The 19,193-nt window shown below is 43.8% G+C and overlaps 4 protein-coding genes across 24 annotated transcripts in view; all 4 read left to right on the top strand.

Annotated features, from left to right (window-relative positions):
- Positions 1-19,193, top strand: part of LOC124488974 (protocadherin gamma-A3-like) — a 111,113-nt gene that overhangs the window by 72,513 nt on the left and 19,407 nt on the right. The gene's annotated exons all lie outside the window — the stretch shown is intronic.
- On the top strand, positions 6,777-9,989 carry LOC124488977 (protocadherin gamma-C5-like). Its single transcript, XM_047051577.1, has one exon. The coding sequence runs from the start codon at positions 7,263-7,265 to the stop codon at positions 9,819-9,821; it is 2,559 nt and encodes an 852-aa protein (XP_046907533.1). The 5' UTR covers positions 6,777-7,262; the 3' UTR covers positions 9,822-9,989.
- Positions 10,809-13,674, top strand: LOC124488987 (protocadherin gamma-C5-like). The gene has a single exon (XM_047051586.1). The coding sequence runs from the start codon at positions 11,206-11,208 to the stop codon at positions 13,672-13,674; it is 2,469 nt and encodes an 822-aa protein (XP_046907542.1). The 5' UTR covers positions 10,809-11,205.
- On the top strand, positions 15,961-18,963 carry LOC124489024 (protocadherin gamma-C4-like). Its single transcript, XM_047051630.1, has 2 exons — positions 15,961-16,703; positions 18,872-18,963. The coding sequence occupies exons 1-2, from the start codon at positions 15,961-15,963 to the stop codon at positions 18,891-18,893; spliced, it is 765 nt and encodes a 254-aa protein (XP_046907586.1). The 3' UTR covers positions 18,894-18,963.

The following is a 19,193-nucleotide window of genomic DNA, read 5'->3' as shown; positions in this document are numbered from 1 at the left end:
AACCCATAACAATCATAATATGCTCTTGTATTTGTTTGTTTCTTGCCTTTTACGGCTTTGGTCCATGTTTTAATCAACCAACAACATTAGGCAGTTACATATTTATTTCACTGCAACTTATCATAGACGTTATATTCATTTTATGTAAGATGTGTAGAACAGTAAGATTTATGTTTTTCCCAATTCTTCTGTTTAATACTGGCAAACGTACTGATAGAGTTGACTGTGATATCATTATCTTTAACCTGGCCTTTTATGCATAGTTTAAGGTACATATCATGTCAGCGATGCTATGCATCTATAGAAATAGATGCCATTACAGAGAGGTAGAGAATGCCATATGAGAAGGATAATTGCACATAGAAACGACTGTGATAACAGGTCTGGAACATGTAGGAGAAACAGGGCTGGAATGCTGCAGTAGAAAAGCATCACTGCAGTCTTTTTTTTCACCCTCATCCATTGCTCCATCTCTCCTACACACACAGTGCACTATTTCTCACTGACCTAGTTCCCTCCCTCACACGCTGCTGTGATATTCCTGGCGCTGAGCTAAACGCTTACAGAGAAAGATGGAGTAAAGGATGGTCAGAGATGCTGTAGGAGAGAGAAAGATGGGGAATAATTAAAAGGAAGAGGGAGAGATGGGCTTGACTGGCAGAAAGGGGGATGGGAAGAATGGGGGACGTGTGAGGAGAGGAAGGGACTGCTGCTTGCAGGGAGTCTGAGAATTAGAGAGCGAGAGAGAGCGAGAGAGAGCGAGAGAGAGAGAGAGAGAGAGAGAGAGAGAGAGAGAGAGAGAGAGAGAGAGAGAGAGAGAGAGAGGGGGTGGGGTGGGGGGAGGGAGGAGGAAGACTTGTGGTAGCTGGCCTTCTCTCCACACCATCCATGTGCTGCTCCCCAGCTGTATCAGTGATGCACGGCAGCCATTTTGAACCACAGCCTCTCTTTGTTGTCAGAGGAGCGTTCCGGCGTGGAGAGGAGGGTTCTGTAAACAACATCAGTGATCGACTGGGGAGCAGAATGTGGTGTGTGAGACCTGGATGACAGATAGAGAGATGAGACAAGTCTAAATGACAATGTATGAAACATCATGGCCATGGGGATGTTAATGTATACATGTAATGTAACACAGTCAGTAATGTATGTATTATGTATCATTAACGTATGTAGAATGAATGTATTGCAGTGAATCAGCACAGTGGGATTGACACAGAGAGAAAGAGGGAAAGAGAAACAACCCGCCTGATAGAGGGAGAAAAGGATGAAAAGAATTAGGAAAAATACTGCCATATGGCTGTGTGCTCCAACAAAAGAGACTGCTGATTCCCTGACTGCTGAAGTTTTTCCTTGATATTCTTCTCCCTCCATCTTTACAACTGGCTGCCCCTTAAAGAGAGGTCCTTACAATGTCTATCCCCCGTAATGTGACCCCCAGGTCTTTATATTTACCATGGGGGGGAGGGGTGGGGAGTTAGTCACATCATAAATTGTGAGTGAGGAAAGAGTAACTGTCCTTATGTGTAGAGGGACACTACATGGATGGACTGTTTGGCCAGCTTAGGCTCTCAGTGAACATACTGAAGATGGTCATTAAGTAGTGAATTCTTTGTCAGTTTCAGTGAGTTATGAGTAAATATATTTGCTTTGTGAGTGGCAGAGCTTACAAAAACATATAAGCCTACTTATGTTACAATAGTCTTTGTGCTTTTGGTGTGCAGAGACTGGTATACACCTCTCATTAACACCACTCACAACCTTAGGTTTTACAGTGTCAATCTGGTAAACTCTGGAAGCAGTCTATCATCATTAATGTCCCACATCTGTGTCCGCTTTACCTGTGAAGATCGTGGTTTAACCATCAAGGAACGTTCTCAGGCTTGTTAGCCAGGAAACCTTTTACAGGAGGTAGTAAATCCTGGTCCCTGTAGTGTCTCTGCGGGGGTCAGAGAGCCCAGACATACGAAGCACCCCTCCTTCTGCCCTTGATTGGTTTGGTCCAGTAGATACTTTTGTGTGTTTAGATTTGGTCATTTCCAACATCTCCCTGCAATTTTACTTAACTTCCCCACTATTCTACAATGTTCAAAGTACAAAGCAATGTTCTACTTCTTATAAAGTGAGTTGTTTATTTTGGGAAACCTGAACATGAAAACCTGTCATTATTTGTTCCTGCTTTAAAGCTGTTAGCTGTTATTCGCTGCCATTTTGGATCTAGCATCAAGCAACATACCTGTAGTTTCCCAAACATGTGTCTTTCCACAGTGCTATCATTTGAAGCTGCTCCCCCACATCCCCTAGGCCATTGTTTATCTACTGTACTTCCTTCCTGAACGGCCCAGCCGTCTGGAGAGCAGCTGTCAGTGTATTAGTGTGTGTCTTCAGAACAGCATCTGTGTGTGTGTGTGTCTGTGTATGTGTGTGTGGTGAGCTGGATAGAGTCTAAGATGTTTGTTTGAGAGTATGTTGTCCCCTGCATAGTATAAAGTAAGTGTGGTTAGAAGTTCTAATCCTCAAAAATCTGCTTGAGTACATCAGATATTTGATTAGATCCTATAGATGTTGTCGGATTATTTGAGTGTGTCCCAGTATCTGCACTCAAAACCCGTTTACCATATGTGCCCATACTGTAAGCACTTCATTGTAGTGAAAGTGGTTTGTGGTTAGCATACCAATATACTTGCTGCTCTGGGCAGTCACTTGCTTGATGAGTCACATGATGCTTCCCGTTTAGCTTTAGTAACTAGGACAGGCAACTGTAACTCACCCACATACCAAGACACAGGAAATGAAGCATTCAAATGGGCACTGTTCTATACGATATTAGTTCCAGTAGTAAAGCCCTGTGAGTCTGAACATACTGATCCCCTGAAAGGGATTACACCAGAGATGATTTAGGGCAGATTGACAGTGGGGCAAGTCCAGACTTGGGTTACGTACAAACACACACACACACTTATACACTCACATGTAAACAAATACACATACATACTCATACAAACATAAAATACCACACGTAGAAACAAGAACAGGAATACACATTCAAAGAGAAACACTTCCTTGTTGGATGTTGAATGTTGGATGTGTTGTCTTTGCTGTCTCTGATCCAGTTGACTGCTTGGTCCCATCACGGTCATTTTGCTGTGATCTGAAACCAGGTCAAGTGACTCATTGAGTCAAGGCCTGGGGCTGAACCCCACCACACAGTGGAGGAAAAAGACTTACTACAGTACTACAGTTGGGTTCAGTGTGACTTTCAGGTTTAGCACCATGATGAATGTCAATGTGATTGGGGTGATTGGTGTGATTACTTTATAAAGAACAGATTTGATAATGAGGATGTGTGTGCGCGTGTCAAAGGTCTTTCAGTGGTTGTACTTTCTCCTCTATCCCACACAAAGATTTAGCCTGTCCTTGTATCTTTCTTCCTGATCTTGTTCCTTCTCTGCCTCTCTCCTTCCCCTCTCTCCAGCTGCACCATTCTGCTGCAGATGATAGAGAGAGAGAGAGAGAGAGAGAGAGAGAGAGAGAGAGAGAGAGAGAGAGAGAGAGAGAGAGAGAGAGAGAGACTGATCTGAACATGTTGTCCTTTTTTGTGTGCCATGATACATATTTGGGTCCATAATTAAACCTGTGTACGTCTCTATGTGTTTGTCACATCTAAACTGTATCTCTAGATGAACATCAGACATGACATCAGTTTGTTTCTCTAGTGAGATAACATTGTGTTGCTCCTTTCTAAATGACATTCATTGCTACTTTACTGTTACTGTCAGTGGCAAAAAAACTGTATTATGAAATGACAAGGTTTGCGTGAGATATATCTCTTGTACGCATCCGGCACCAACACCTCATCTCCTTTTCTTTCCCTCGTTCATTCCTTTCTTTCTACCCCTCTCCTGTTTTCAATCGAGTTTTTTTTTCATCACAGCCAGCTCCCTGGAAGAGAGGTGGGATGTGTTGCCACAGCAACAAGCTGACTCACTGGCAGGACTGTACCATTATTGGTTGAGCCACAGGGGGGCAGCAGCAGATACAAGCAGTTGTGGCTGCTGGGAGGGTAGGGAGACACCCCTGTTTGGGTGCACTGTTCCCAGCCTCCAGGTCTGATAGGTGGGTGAAGAGGGAGAGTGTTGGGGTGTGGGGGTGGGGATTTTTACCTCTCTGTGTCAGATGGATACTGCCCGTCCTGCTTGTTTTCACAGATTAGGAAATGGCTGAAAAGACGATCTTGTTATAGACTAGGTTGTATTAAAAATAATAAACTGGCAGCTTCAATTTTGTTCCATATATTTTGCTTTATTACTGTGTATTTAAAGCAATGTAATCTTAATGCATCCATATAATTACCAAACACACAAACACATACACTGTGTCTAGCAGGTCCTCATCTATTATTCTGGTCTGTTCAGTAGCTTTTGCTTTGTTCTGCCTTGCTGAATCCACAGTCCCACACAGAGCTCATTAAAAAGGCATGTCCTATCCATGGTCATCACCTCCAGTCCCCCTGCTGTTGCCTTATGGGGTCTGCAGGCTGCAGGGGAGTGTTCTGCCACAGTGTTCTGTGTTCTGTTTCTGATGGTTTGGGTTCTACAGGTCTGGGTTCTGCAGATCTGGGTTCTGTAAAGCTCAGTTTTGCATCTCAGGCTTGTTATTGCAAATGTTTCTATAAGTCAGTGGTGGGATTGTATTTCTCTTTCACTGTTTTTTGAATTGACCATACTTCTCTTATACCGTGTCTCCTCTATATCCCTGTCACTCTCTTTATCATTCATTTTCTGAATCCCTCACACGCTACACAAAGACCCTTTGTACATTTCATTGATTCAACAAGTAATTGCTTTTTTTGCTTTCATACTTTACTCTGAAGTACCGCAACACATACATGCACACAAGACTCACACAAACCAACACAGCACAGTGTCCTCAAGTTACATTTACTTTCACATGTCAGTTAATAAACATGACCACCAGCTTATGTTGAAACTGTAAGTGCATAATCATCGTGGCTTGGACGGTAAGTATCAGGTCTGAGTGTGTCCATAGTCAAACTTGACATGTGGACCACCACACTAACCAACATCTCTTCTTCTCTCTTTCTTCTCCTCCATGTCCTCCCTCCTCTGCTGCTGCCTCTCATGTTCTCCTTCCTCCAATCAAGGTAAGAGATACTCTGTTTCATCATGAATACACTGTCAGGAACATGTACAGGACACATATTCATTAGTATAAGAGTTGTGACTGACTGAATGGTTGTCTTGCCAGCTGACAGTCTGGTTGACTTATACACAGGTTGAATGACTGACTGACTGACTGGCTGTGGCTGACTGATTTACATGACAACCAGACAGGGAGACACATGGATAACTAGCATAAGCGAGCGACATGGTCCTTCTAAATACAGTATGTCCAGGATACTTACTGACTGACAAGACAACATGAGAACACATAGACCACATGCACATACAGTATGTTGTGAAACCCATGCATCTATATAAGGGGGCTGAAACCAAAAACACAATGTGACCTCAATGATTGCAAGTCTGGGTGTCATGTAGGCCTATGAAGAGACTGTAGATGACCACATTGCCATTTCATTTGACTGCTCTGTACATGGTGTGTTTGCACAGGGCATGATGAAGTGTTCCTTCAGTTAGGACTACTGAACAACAAAACGTTCCTCATGTGTTATGAAACATTTTGGAACACAAACGTTTTATTTACAGGTTATTTGTATGTACTTTATGTCAAAGTCAGGTCTGCCTATGAATTTAGAGCGATGGGAAGGAGGGAGATGGTGCGTTGTTTTGTTGTTGATCTTGGCTTTGTTTGCCGAGGGGCCACGCGGCTGCTCTTTTTGTTTTCAAACATGCAGCAGCATGAGCGAGCCGCCTGTGTGGCGCTGTTCACCCGTGTGGTGCTGAAATCTGAATCCAGAGCACTATGGCGGAGCGCTCCTCTCCCTCCCTCCCCCCTCTCTCTCTCTCTCTCTCTCTCTCTCTCTCTCTCGCCCTTTGAATCGCGCAGTTACACTAATTTGATAGGATCTATATTATTAACAATCACTGCTCTTATAATCATAAAGTTGTACAGTGGTTTGGTCCTTTTTAGAATCAATGCTTCGATGTTTCAGAAAATCTGACTCTGGTGTTGCTTTGTTGCTAGGCAGATATAGTATTCTGACATAATCATGCACCGCTATAGATTGACTTTGATTGGTGGCTCGTACCCGTACGTCACAGGATTTCACAGCAAACTCAGGTTGTAATCGAATCGCGTGATGGAATCATTAGTGTGTGCACGTCTCTCTCACCTCCCGACTTTGTGTATTTGCAACTGTGCGGATGAGAGAGACATAGATAGACGTAATGCATGATAGAGAGAGAGAGAAATAGAGAGAGAGAGAGAGGGAGAGACGGAGAGACGGAGAGATGGAGAGATGGAGGGAGGGAGAGGAGGAGGCGGAGTACATGCTTCCCTCTCTTTTCACTTGCTCTACAGACCTCCATACGGGTATTTTTACGTCGACGTGCTGAAAGCATTACTATGACCCACGTGGAGCGCTTTGCTGACGTGTGTACACTGCACTTGCTGTGTCTTACCACTGGACGGCAACAAAGAGCCTCTCTCCATCACACTTGTACCACAGACCAGTGACATTGTACAGTACATGTCTTTCTTGAATATGGATTTTTAAAACAAACCATGTTTTGTCGTGGTGAAACTCTTAATTTAATGAGACATTTTGTTTGTGTTTTTGATGATAAAAAGTTGATATGAAATGGTTAGACATGACTTTCATGTAGATGAAGATAATTGTAATTGTTGTTATGGTGACTTCAATGATACTTGGCAGGTTAAGGAAATGCCAATGTCAGCTTCAATAATGGTCATTATGAAACATAATATTTAAGTTGATACATTTTAACTGTAGGCTAATGAGACCCTAAACTATAGACCGCTATCGTGTGGCTGTGTCTTTAAGCGTTTTCCAAGCTCTTATTGGTGGAATACAATTGCAACTGTGCACCAATAGCATGCAAAACTGTACAAAGAGATCTACTCCCTCCCCTCAGCCACAGCACTGTAACCCTATAATGCACAGTTAGAGGGGGGTAGATGCGCATAAAGACACAAAGCGTTTCCATCAGTCCATCATTAAAAAAAATGAAAGGTGCTAATATTGGATATTTGTTACCTCAAAGGGACATATTTTTCATGCATGAATTGTAACGGTTTTGGTTTTCTCGTCGTGTGTAAGGATGTGGAACAGGCTACCTGAATGTCAGGTGCTGCTTTGGTGGCATATTTTCTTTCTCTTGTGGAGTACAATTGACGGACAGACTCGCTATTCCATGCCGGAGGAACTGAAACAGGGCTCTGTTGTAGGAAATCTAGCCAAAGATCTGGGCTTGGGACTGTCTGAGATTTTTGACCGTAAATTGCGGGTCGCCTCCGATGCTGGTAAGCAGTATTTCCGAGTGGATGCGGGGAAGGGCGAGCTGGTCGTCAATGAAAGGATAGACAGAGAGACTTTATGTGGACAAAGCGCGAGATGCATATTACCGCTGCAAGTTGTTATTGAGAACCCGTTACAGTTACATCGTATCGAGGTTGAAGTACGAGACATAAATGACAATTCACCTACTTTCACCAGCAATGAGATTACGTTAGAAATAGCAGAATTAACCGTTGTCGGCGTGCGTTTCCCTTTGGAAAGCGCAGAAGACGCTGATGTTGGCAGCAGTGCACTAAAATCTTACACTCTCAGTAAAGACGAATGTTTCAGTTTAAAGGTAAAAGAAATTGAGGATGGGAGGAGGGTTCCTGAGTTGGTTTTAGAGAAGCCTCTGGACAGAGAGAGAAAAGCTACCCATAAGCTCTTATTGACAGCGCTAGACGGAGGAAACCCCGTCAAATCCGGGACTTCACGAATTACAATAACCGTTCTGGACAATAATGATAACATGCCTGTATTTGAAAAGACAGTGTATAAAGTTAGCATTAGAGAAAATAGCTCTAAAAGTGCATCTGTTTTGAAACTGAAAGCAACAGACGCAGACGAAGGTCCAAATGGAGACATACTGTATTCGTTTGGAAAGCGCACACCTGATTCTGTGCTATCAATGTTTGAAATTGATGCGTTGACTGGTGAAATATTTTTGAGCGGTGAACTCGATTACGAGAAGGATGCCTCATATCGTATTGATATTCGTGCAAAAGATAAAGGAACGCCTGAAATGGAGGGACATTGTCGTGTGCAGGTAGATGTGATAGATGTTAATGATAATGCTCCGGAAATTGTCCTTACCTCTCAACCGAGCCCGGTGCGCGAGGATGTACCAAGTGGCACGGTGGTTGCTTTATTAAGCGTGCGGGACCTTGACTCTGGGGATAACGGTCAAGTGACGTTACAACTCCCAAAGGGTTACCCTTTCACTCTGAAATCGTCATTTTCTAATAATTACGCATTGGTCACAAGTGGAGCTCTGGACCGGGAGAGTTTCTCACAGTATAATATTGAGATAACAGCCACTGACTCTGGCTCTCCTCCCCTCACCACGAAAAAAACAATACCTGTTAGTATCACTGATGTAAACGATAATCCCCCTAAATTTAACCATCCCTCCTATAATGTGTATTTGAAAGAGAATGGATTACCAGGCTCCATACTCCACTCGATATCCGCAACTGACCTGGATTTAGGAGACAATGGCAAGATCTCGTACTCCATCCTGGACTCCAAGGTGCAGGACGTGTCTGTGTCCTCCTATGTGTACATGAACTCTGATAACGGCAGCATTTACAGCATGCTCTCGTTCGACTACGAGAGACTCAAGGTGTTTCAGATTCAGGTGCAGGCAAAGGACCACGGCTCTCCATCTTTGAGCAGCAACGCGACTGTCCATGTTTTTATCCTGGACCAGAATGACAATGCCCCTGCTGTTATTTACCCCTCCGATGCACTGGGCTCGCTCTCTTATCAGAAAATGCCCCGCTCCGCTAAAGCAGGCCACCTGGTTACCAAGGTGACGGCCGTGGACGCAGACTCGGGCCACAACGCTTGGATCTCCTATAAACTGGCGGAGGCCACAGATGCGTCTCTGTTCAGTGTCAATATTTACACTGGGGAGGTGAGGACTAAACGTGCTGTGTCTGAGCAGGATGATTCTTCTCAGAGGCTGCTTATAGAGATTAAAGACGACGGGGAGCCGGTCCAGTCAACCACGGTCACGGTGGCCATACTGATAGAGGACGGGCTACACGAGCCCATCTTAGACCTCCGACAGAAAGCCCCTGAGCCCAGTAAGAAAAACGGTAGAACCACCCTCTATCTGATCCTCTCTCTGGCCTCGGTTTCCGTTCTTTCGGTGCTGACTTTTGTTATCTTAACTGTGAGGTGCGTTAAAAACAGCAGCGGTAGTTGCTGCATGAGACGGGCCGACTATGACGGCTACATGAACCCCAACAGAAACCTGCAGATCCAGCTCAACAGTGACGGGCCTATTAAGTACGTGGAGGTCCTGGGAGGGGACATGTTGTCTCAGAGTCAGTCGTTCAGGTCCTGCCTCTCTCCCATGTCAGAGTTCAGTGATTTCACCTTTGTTAAGCCCAGCAGTACCACTGACTTTAAGGAGATGATCAACGTTCTAGACGCGTCTTTACCCGACAGCGCCTGGACCTTTGAGAGCCAGCAGGTGAGGAGAAAAAATATGCATTCTGATGCTGACCATTTTGGCTTTACTTCGTTTAATTTTCATCGCATTTACTGGAGGTGTCATAATGACATGGTACTGATGATGATACCGACACATGATTAAGTTAATGTAATTCAAAAAACATTCGTACTTGTATCTGTGTGATGGAAACTGTCGTCTGTAACTGTAACATTACAATGGGGCAATGTTTTGACATTCGGCTCAGTTTCCATCGTTCCATCAACAACAAGTGCTTTTTGTCGTTTTAGGTGTTTTTTCATTTGTTTAAGTTGTTTTCTTTCCAGCCCACACTTCTTAAACAAAATTCAGCACCATACCTGTGCTGCAACAATAGACTGGTGTAGTCAGAGATGTTTGTTATTGCTTTTCTGCTGTGTTTTATATTTAGTACTTGACCTCCGAAATTCTAGTTGCAAAGTAGACTCAGCTTTGTAGGGTTTATCTTTTCAGCACCATCGATGTGGACAGCGACTCTGTGTTAGACACACAGGCTGTGTCTACTACCGCGCACTTTATGAAGCACACTGCAATACAGTGCCCTGCAAAACAGTGCACTTACATATTCAGTGCACTCTGTCGCTGATAAGTGCTGTCTCAAATGGAACACTGCTACGTTAAACACTTGGTGGAAGTGACGGACGCAAATCTGCTCGCCACACCCGCAAAACCTGCCAAAATGAACGCGCTTCTCCACTTAAGTGGAAAAAGCTGCCGAAAGGGCTCCTCCTTTTCCACTACGTAGCCAAGATGGCGCCCGTGTAGGGCGAGTAGTGTCCATCGTTGTACACTGTTTTTTTTGACCGTTTGCAGTGCGCCATCCTGGTACTTTCAGTGCACTGAATTGTTCTGGTTTTGTGAGTGAAGCGCCCTAAGCACTGAAAGTCAGTGCTCGAAGTGCACAAGTGTGCAGTAGTAGACACAGCTACAGACATGATAATCCATGACTGTTTCTTTAGCCTAGCATTTACACACCCTGGATGGAGCTCCATCCCAACTGCTACGTACATCAATTCTTTGAGCAATCACATTGTAGTCAGGATCCTTTATTTTCAAAACAATATCATTCCATTTAGAAGTGTAGCTAATAATTGAATTGAAACAATATGTTTCTCTATCTAGTCTCTCTGTGCCAGTTGATGATAACTTACATGCAGCTGTGGCTTTAAGAGCACCATTTTCTCTGTCCCCTATTGGGTGTTACAGATGGGAGCTGTGCACCAATAGGATGTAGAACTGTACAAAGAGATCTACTACCTCCCCCCAGCCACAGCACCGTAACACTACGATGCTTGCTCACAGATAAGGGAGAGAGAGATGCTCGTTTACAGAAGATGATGGAATATCAAATGGCAGTTATAGCCTTCATTCTAGCAAATACTTTTGGAAAATGACAAAGGAAATATGCTCTTTTTTGTCTTGAAATTTGATATGAACATTTGTTTGGAGGAACATATATTTGGGCGAATTGTGTTGTAACGGATAAGGGATGACAAAGAGAGTGGGATACCGAGACTGGAGGTGGCTGGCTCTTTGGTGGCATATTTTCTTTCTCTTGTGGAGTACAATTGACGGACAAACTCGCTATACCATCTTTGAGGAACTGAAACAGGGTTCTGTTGTAGGGAACCTAGCTAAAGATCTGGGCTTGGGACTGTCTGAGATTCTTGATCGTAAACTGCGCGTCGCCTCCGAGGCTGGTAAGCAGTATTTCAGAGTGGATGCGGGAAAGGGCGAGCTGGTCGTCAACGAGCGAATAGACAGAGAGACTTTGTGCGGACAAAGCGCGAGCTGTGTTTTGCCTTTGCAAGTAATAATCGACGAGCCGTTACAGTTGTTTCGTGTAGAGGTGGAAATACAGGATATGAATGACAATGGACCAGTCTTTGCCAAGTTCGAGAATGTTTTGAATTTAGCAGAATCCACTGCTGTTGGAAGACGGTTTACGTTAAAAGGCGCAGCAGATCCTGATGTAGGCACAAATGCATTGAAATCGTACAAATTGAATCCGAACGAGCACTTTTCTTTGAATGTAAAAACCAACAAAGATGGAATAAAAATACCTGAGTTGGTGTTACAAAAACTGTTGGACAGAGAAAAGCAGCCAGCTCATAAACTAATACTGACTGCTTTAGACGGGGGCAACCCTGTCCGATCAGGAACAACAGAGATTACAATAAATGTTCTAGACATTAATGATAACCCCCCTCAATTTCAAAAGGCTCTGTATGAAATTCCTGTTAAAGAAGATACTAAGAAAGGAACAGTTATTTTGACGGTTAAAGCTGTCGATCTTGACGAAGGAGAGAACGGTGAAGTATCTTATTCGTTTGCTGAGGATACATCCGAAACTGTCTTAAAAATATTTTATATTAATCCTGAGACTGGTGACATATTTGTTAATGATATACTGGACTTTGAACAATGTAGTAAATATGATTTTGACATCAGAGCAAGTGATAAAGGAACACCTGCAATGGACGGACAATGTACCGTACAGGTGCAGATTCAAGACGTGAATGACAACTCTCCTGAGATTATCCTCACTTCTCTATCTAGTCCTGTAAAAGAGAACTCTCCCATAGGTAGTGTGGTTGCTTTAATTAATGTGAAAGACATAGATTCAGGCAACAATGGTAAAACTAGTATAAGTTTGCCGACAGATTGTCCCTTTAAATTAAAGCAGTCATTTTCTGACCATTATGCACTAGTGACAGACTCTAAACTAGACAGAGAAGTTAATCCTCAGTACATAATTAAGATTATTGCCTCTGATGCAGGCTCACCATCACTGATAGCAGTCAAGGAAATCATTGTAGACATTTCAGACATAAATGATCATCCACCAATGTTTTCTCAACCCGACTACACAGTCTATGTGAAAGAGAATTATCCACCTGGTAAAATATTATGTTCAGTGTCAGCTACGGATCCAGATTTGGGAGACAATGCCAAGATCTCATACTCCATCCTGGACTCCAAGGTGCAGGACGTGTCTGTGTCCTCCTATGTGTACATGAACTCTGATAACGGCAGCATCTACAGCATGCACTTGTTCGACTATGAGAAACTCAAGGTGTTTCAGATTCAGGTGCAGGCAAGGGACCACGGCTCTCCATCTTTGAGCATCAACGCCACCGTCCATGTTTTTATCCTGGACCAGAATGACAATGCCCCTGCTGTTATTTACCCCTCCGCTGCCCTGGGCTCGCTCTCTCATCAGAAAATGCCCCGCTCCGCTAAAGCAGGCCACCTGGTTACCAAGGTGACGGCCGTGGACGCAGACTCAGGCCACAACGCTTGGATCTCCTATAAACTGGCGGAGGCCACAGATGCGTCTTTGTTCAGTGTCAATATTTACACTGGGGAGGTGAGGACTAAACGTGCTGTGTCTGAGCAGGATGACTCCTCTCAGAGGCTGCTTATAGAGATTAAAGACGACGGGGAGCCGGTCCAGTCAACCACGGTCACGGTGGCCATACTGATAGAGGACGGGCTACACGAGCCCATCTTAGACCTCCGACAGAAAGCCCCTGAGCCCAGTAAGAAAAACGGTAGAACCACCCTCTATCTGATCCTCTCTCTGGCCTCGGTTTCCGTTCTTTCGGTGCTGACTTTTGTTATCTTAACTGTGAGGTGCGTTAAAAACAGCAGCGGTAGTTGCTGCATGAGACGGGCCGACTATGACGGCTACATGAACCCCAACAGAAACCTGCAGATCCAGCTCAACAGTGACGGGCCTATTAAGTACGTGGAGGTCCTGGGAGGGGACATGTTGTCTCAGAGTCAGTCGTTCAGGTCCTGCCTCTCTCCCATGTCAGAGTTCAGTGATTTCACCTTCGTTAAGCCCAGCAGCACCACTGACTTTAAGGAGATGATCAACGTTCTAGACGCGTCTTTACCCGACAGCGCCTGGACCTTTGAGAGCCAGCAGGTGAGGAGAAATAAAAAAGTGTGAATCTGAACATTCTGGGGTTTATCTTAACCTTCATCACATTTATTGAATGTGTCAAATCCCATGATTTGATTATTATACTGACATATCATGAAAGAAATGTAGGCCTACCTGCACTGATTTATTTTGTATTTTATTTTCTACACTCAAACTCTAAATGTTGTGACTATCATCTGTGACAAGTGGGACAATATTTTGATGTTTTACTAATTTTCCATCAATCAGTCAACAACACACGCCAGCTTTTTTGGTTTTGTTGTTGTAGGTCACTTTTAAGTTCATAGTTTATTTGTTTTTTGCTGAGTGGTGAGTTGTTCAAGTTGATCTCATTCCAGATTATACCTTTATTACAGGATAATGTGTGCTGTTTGACCTGCGTACTGCCAGTTGTAAACGCTTAGCTTTGTGGGGGTTATCTTTTCAGCACCATCAATGTGAACAGCAACTCTGTGTGAGACGACAGTGGAGTTTGCAAAAGACCGTTCCTTTAGTGCCTAATATTTAAACAAACCCTGGATAGAGCTTCCTCCCATTGTTATTTGCAACACTACTTTGAGCAAACATATTGTAGTCTGGCAAAAAAATAAGCAAAATATACTTCCCTTAGGAATTAATGTTAACTTATTACACTGCAAATGTTTTTTTGTCTGTCCAACATCTCTTGTGTCACATGATGAGAGCTTACAGGCAGATGTGGCTTTAAGAGCACCGTTCTCTCTACCCCTCATTGGGTGTTAAAGATGGGAGCTGTGCACCAATAGTATGCAACACTGTACAAAGAGATCTACTCCCTCCCCCCAGCCACAGCACCGTAACCCTACGATGCTCAGAGCTTGAGGAGAGAGATGATCGTATACACACGACAATGGAATATCAAATGGCAGTTACATCCTTTATTCATGTAAATATACTGGAAAATGACAAGGGAAATATGTGTTTTGGTCTTGGAATTTGATTTGAACTTCTTTTTGGAGGAAAATACATCTGGACAAATTGTGTTGTAACGAATAAGGGATGACAAAGAGAGTGGGATACCGAGACTGGAGGTGGCTGGCTCTTTGGTGGCATATTTTCTTTCTCTTGTGGAGTACAATTGACGGACAAACTCGCTATACCATCTTTGAGGAACTGAAACAGGGTTCTGTTGTAGGGAACCTAGCTAAAGATCTGGGCTTGGGACTGTCTGAGATTTTTGATCGTAAACTGCGCGTCGCCTCCGAGGCTGGTAAGCAGTATTTCAGAGTGGATGCGGGAAAGGGCGAGCTGGTCGTCAATGAGAGGATAGACAGAGAGACTTTATGTGGACAAAGCACGAGCTGTGTTTTGCCTTTGCAAGTAATAATAGACGAGCCGTTACAGTCGTTTCGTGTGGAAGTAGAAATACAGGACATCAATGATAACGGACCAGTGTTTGCTAAGACTGAGCATGTTTTAGATATAGCTGAATCCACTGTTTCTGGAACGCGGTTTCCCCTGAAAGGCGCCGCGGATCCCGATGTAGGCACAAATGCATTAAAATCCTACAAACTAAGTCAAAATGAACATTTTGCATTAAACGTAAAAAACAGCAAAGATGGAATAAAAGTTCCAGAGCTGGTCTTACAGAAACAGTTAGACAGAGAGAAACTGCAAGAGCATAAACTAATTCTCACTGCCACAGACGGAGGGAATCCAGTCCGTTCTGGAACGACAGAGATCACTATTCATGTTCCAGACATCAACGATAATGCTCCACAGTTTGATAAATTGCTTTATGAAGTCCCTCTCAGAGAAGACATGGAAAACGGGACCGTAATTTTGAAGGTTAAAGCTGTTGATATTGACGACGGGGAGAATGGCGAGGTAGTGTACTCATTTGCTGAGGATACATCAGAAAGTGTTCTCAAAACATTTCATATTCATACGGAAAGCGGTGAAATATTTGTTAATGGTGTAGTGGACTACGAACTGTGTAGTAAATATGATTTCGACATTAGGGCGTCTGACAAGGGAACACCTAAGATGCAAGGCCATTGTACTGTGCAGGTGCAGATTCAAGACGTGAATGACAATCCTCCTGAGATTATCATCACTTCTCTATCAACTCCAATAAGAGAGGACTCTCCCGTAGGCAGCGTAGTCGCTTTAATTAATGCAAAAGACATCGATTCAGGCAACAATGGCAAAACAAGTTTAAGTTTGCCGGCAGATTACCCCTTTAAATTGAAGCCGTCTTTTTCTGATCATTATGCGCTAGTGACTGATTCCAAACTAGATAGGGAGAAAAATCCCCAATACAGAATTAAGATAATGGCCTCTGATGCGGGTTCACCACCACTGACAGCAGTCAAGGAAATTATCATTGACATTTCAGACGTAAATGATTTTCCACCAGTGTTTTCTCAACGCTCGTACACAGTCTATGTGAAAGAGAATTATCCACCTGGTAAAATATTATGTTCAGTGTCAGCTACGGATCCAGATTTGGGAGACAATGCCAAGATCTCATACTCCATCCTGGACTCCAAGGTGCAGGACGTGTCTGTGTCCTCCTATGTGTACATGAACTCTGATAACGGCAGCATCTACAGCATGCACTCGTTCGACTATGAGAGACTCAAGGTGTTTCAGATTCAGGTGCAGGCAAAGGACCACGGCTCTCCATCTTTGAGCAGCAACGCCACTGTCCATGTTTTTATCCTGGACCAGAATGATAATGCCCCTGCTGTTATTTACCCCTCCGCTGCCCTGGGCTCGCTCTCTCATCAGAAGATGCCCCGCTCCGCTAAAGCAGGCCACCTGGTTACCAAGGTGACGGCCGTGGACGCAGACTCGGGCCACAACGCTTGGATCTCCTATAAACTGGCGGAGGCCACAGATGCGTCTCTGTTTAGTGTCAATATTTACACTGGGGAGGTGAGGACTAAACGTGCTGTGTCTGAGCAGGATGATTCTTCTCAGAGGCTGCTTATAGAGATTAAAGACGACGGGGAGCCGGTCCAGTCAACCACGGTCACGGTGGCCATACTGATAGAGGACGGGCTACACGAGCCCATCTTAGACCTCCGACAGAAAGCCCCTGAGCCCAGTAAGAAAAACGGTAGAACCACCCTCTATCTGATCCTCTCTCTGGCCTCGGTTTCCGTTCTTTCGGTGCTGACTTTTGTTATCTTAACTGTGAGGTGCGTTAAAAACAGCAGCGGTAGTTGCTGCATGAGACGGGCCGACTATGACGGCTACACGAACCCCAACAGAAACCTGCAGATCCAGCTCAACAGTGACGGGCCTATTAAGTACGTGGAGGTCCTGGGAGGGGACATGTTGTCTCAGAGTCAGTCGTTCAGGTCCTGCCTCTCTCCCATGTCAGAGTTCAGTGATCTCACCTTCGTTAAGCCCAGCAGTACCACTGACTTTAAGGAGATGATCAACGTTCTAGACGCGTCTTTACCCGACAGCGCCTGGACCTTTGAGAGCCAGCAGGTGAGGAGATAAAAATATTCATGACGCTGAACATTGTGGGTTTACTTTTATCGCATTTAGCCTATTGAAAGTGACACATTATATGACATATGATTAAATTAATTTACTTGTGCACTTTTTTATTTCTCAACCACTCAAACTCTAAACTGTGTGACGTAAACTGTCATCTGTGACAAGTGGAGATAATTTATTGATGATGTTCTCACTTACCAACAATCAGTCAACAACACGCCTTTTCAGTTTCATCGCTGTAGCTTATTTTTAAATTCATATTCTATTCCTTTTTTGCTTTGTCATGGTGTGTTTAAGTTAATCTAATTTCAGCTCGCAGCTATTACAGCACAATGTGCACTGTTTGACCTGCGCAATGCCAGTTGAAAGAATAGGCTCAGCTTTGTGGGGGTTATCCTTTCAGCACCATCGATGTGGACAGCGACTATGTATGAAACCACAGTAGGCTTATGAATGACTGTTTCTTTAGCTGAGCATTCTGACAGACCCTGAATAGAGCTCCATCCCAATTGCTATATTTACAACAGTACTTGGAGAAATCATATTGTAGTCGGTCATAATTGTACATAAAAAAATATTTTTGCTTTTGGAAGTATAGCTCAATGACTACACTGCAAATGGTTGTTTCTCTGCCTATCCTGTACAAGTTCATGAAAGCTTACGGGCTGCTACGGCTTTAAGAGCACCGCTTTCTCTACCCCCTATTGGGTGTTACAGATGGGAGCAGTGCACCAATAGGATTCAGAACTGTACAAAGAGATCTACTCCCTCCCCCCAGTCACAGCACCGGTACCCTACGATGCTCAGAGCTGGGGGAGAGAGAGAGATGATCGTATACAGAAGATGATGGAATATCAAATTGCAGTTGCAGCCTTTATTTTAGCAAATACTTTTGGAAAATGACTGAGGAAATGTATTTTTTTATTTTTTCATTTTTGTCGTGGAATTTGATATGAACATCTATTTTGAGGACATTTTGTGTTATAACGGATAAGGGATGACAAAGAAAGTGGGATACCGAGACTGGAGGTGGCTGGCTCTTTGGTGGCATCTTTTCTTTCTCTTATTGAGTACAATTGACGGACAGACTCGCTATACCATCTCTGAGGAACTGAAACAGGGCTCTGTTGTAGGAAATCTAGCCAAAGATCTGGGCTTGGGACTGTCTGAGATTTTTGACCGTAAATTGCGCGTCGCCTCCGAGGCTGGTAAGCAGTATTTCAGAGTGGATGCGGGGAAGGGCGAGCTGGTTGTCAATGAGAGGATAGACAGAGAGACTTTATGTGGACAAAGCGCGAGCTGTGTATTACCACTGCAGGTTGTCATTGAGAACCCGTTACAGTTACATCGTATTGAGGTGGAAATACGAGACATCAATGATAATTCCCCTAGTTTCTTAACCAATGAATTAAGTTTGAAAATAGTGGAATTAGCCGCTTCGGGAACGCGATTTCCCTTGGAGAGTGCTGAGGATCCTGATGTGGGAAGTAATTCGCTTAAGTCCTATACTCTGAGTAAAAATGAATGTTTCACTTTGAAAATGAAAGAAATTGACGATGGTAAAAATGTCCCCGAGCTTGTTTTAGAGAAGCAGCTAGACAGAGAGAAGAAAGCTGTCCATCAGCTTCTATTGACAGCGTTAGACGGGGGCAACCCAGTCAGATCAGGGACCACCCAGATAACTATTATCGTTTTGGACATAAATGATAATTTTCCAGTCTTTGATAAGAACGTGTACAAAGTCTCATTAAGAGAAGATAGCGTAAAAGGAATTTCTATAATCAAGCCCAAGGCCACCGATGCTGATGACGGACTTAATGGTAAAATCGAATTCTTTTTTGGACCACGAACATCCGAAAATATTTTATCAACGTTTGAAATTGATCGTTCAACAGGAGAAATTTTTTTGAAGGGCGAATTAAATTACGAGAGTGTTGCATCCTACCATTTCGATATAACTGCAAAAGACAAAGGCCTACCTGAAATGGAGGGACATTGTCGCGTGCAGGTAGATGTTATAGACTTTAATGACAACCATCCCGAAATAGTTC

The sequence above is a fragment of the Hypomesus transpacificus genome, unplaced genomic scaffold (assembly GCF_021917145.1).
Source record: "Hypomesus transpacificus isolate Combined female unplaced genomic scaffold, fHypTra1 scaffold_160, whole genome shotgun sequence".
NCBI classification, from domain to species: domain Eukaryota; kingdom Metazoa; phylum Chordata; class Actinopteri; order Osmeriformes; family Osmeridae; genus Hypomesus; species Hypomesus transpacificus.
The sequence above is the reverse complement of the archived record's forward strand: the minus strand, read 5'-3'. Positions and strand labels throughout refer to the sequence as shown.

Excerpts from the sequence above, each read along its gene's own strand:
- LOC124488977 (XM_047051577.1), top strand. The coding sequence starts at position 7,263 with ATGTGGAACAGGCTACCTGAATGTCAGGTGCTGCTTTGGTGGCATATT.
- LOC124489024 (XM_047051630.1), top strand. The coding sequence starts at position 15,961 with ATGGCCTCTGATGCGGGTTCACCACCACTGACAGCAGTCAAGGAAATT. Across the intron at positions 16,704-18,871 it reads GAGGACGGGCTACACGAGCC|AACGTGTACAAAGTCTCATT; the intron begins CATCTTAGACCT and ends GTCTTTGATAAG.
- LOC124488987 (XM_047051586.1), top strand. The coding sequence starts at position 11,206 with ATGACAAAGAGAGTGGGATACCGAGACTGGAGGTGGCTGGCTCTTTGG.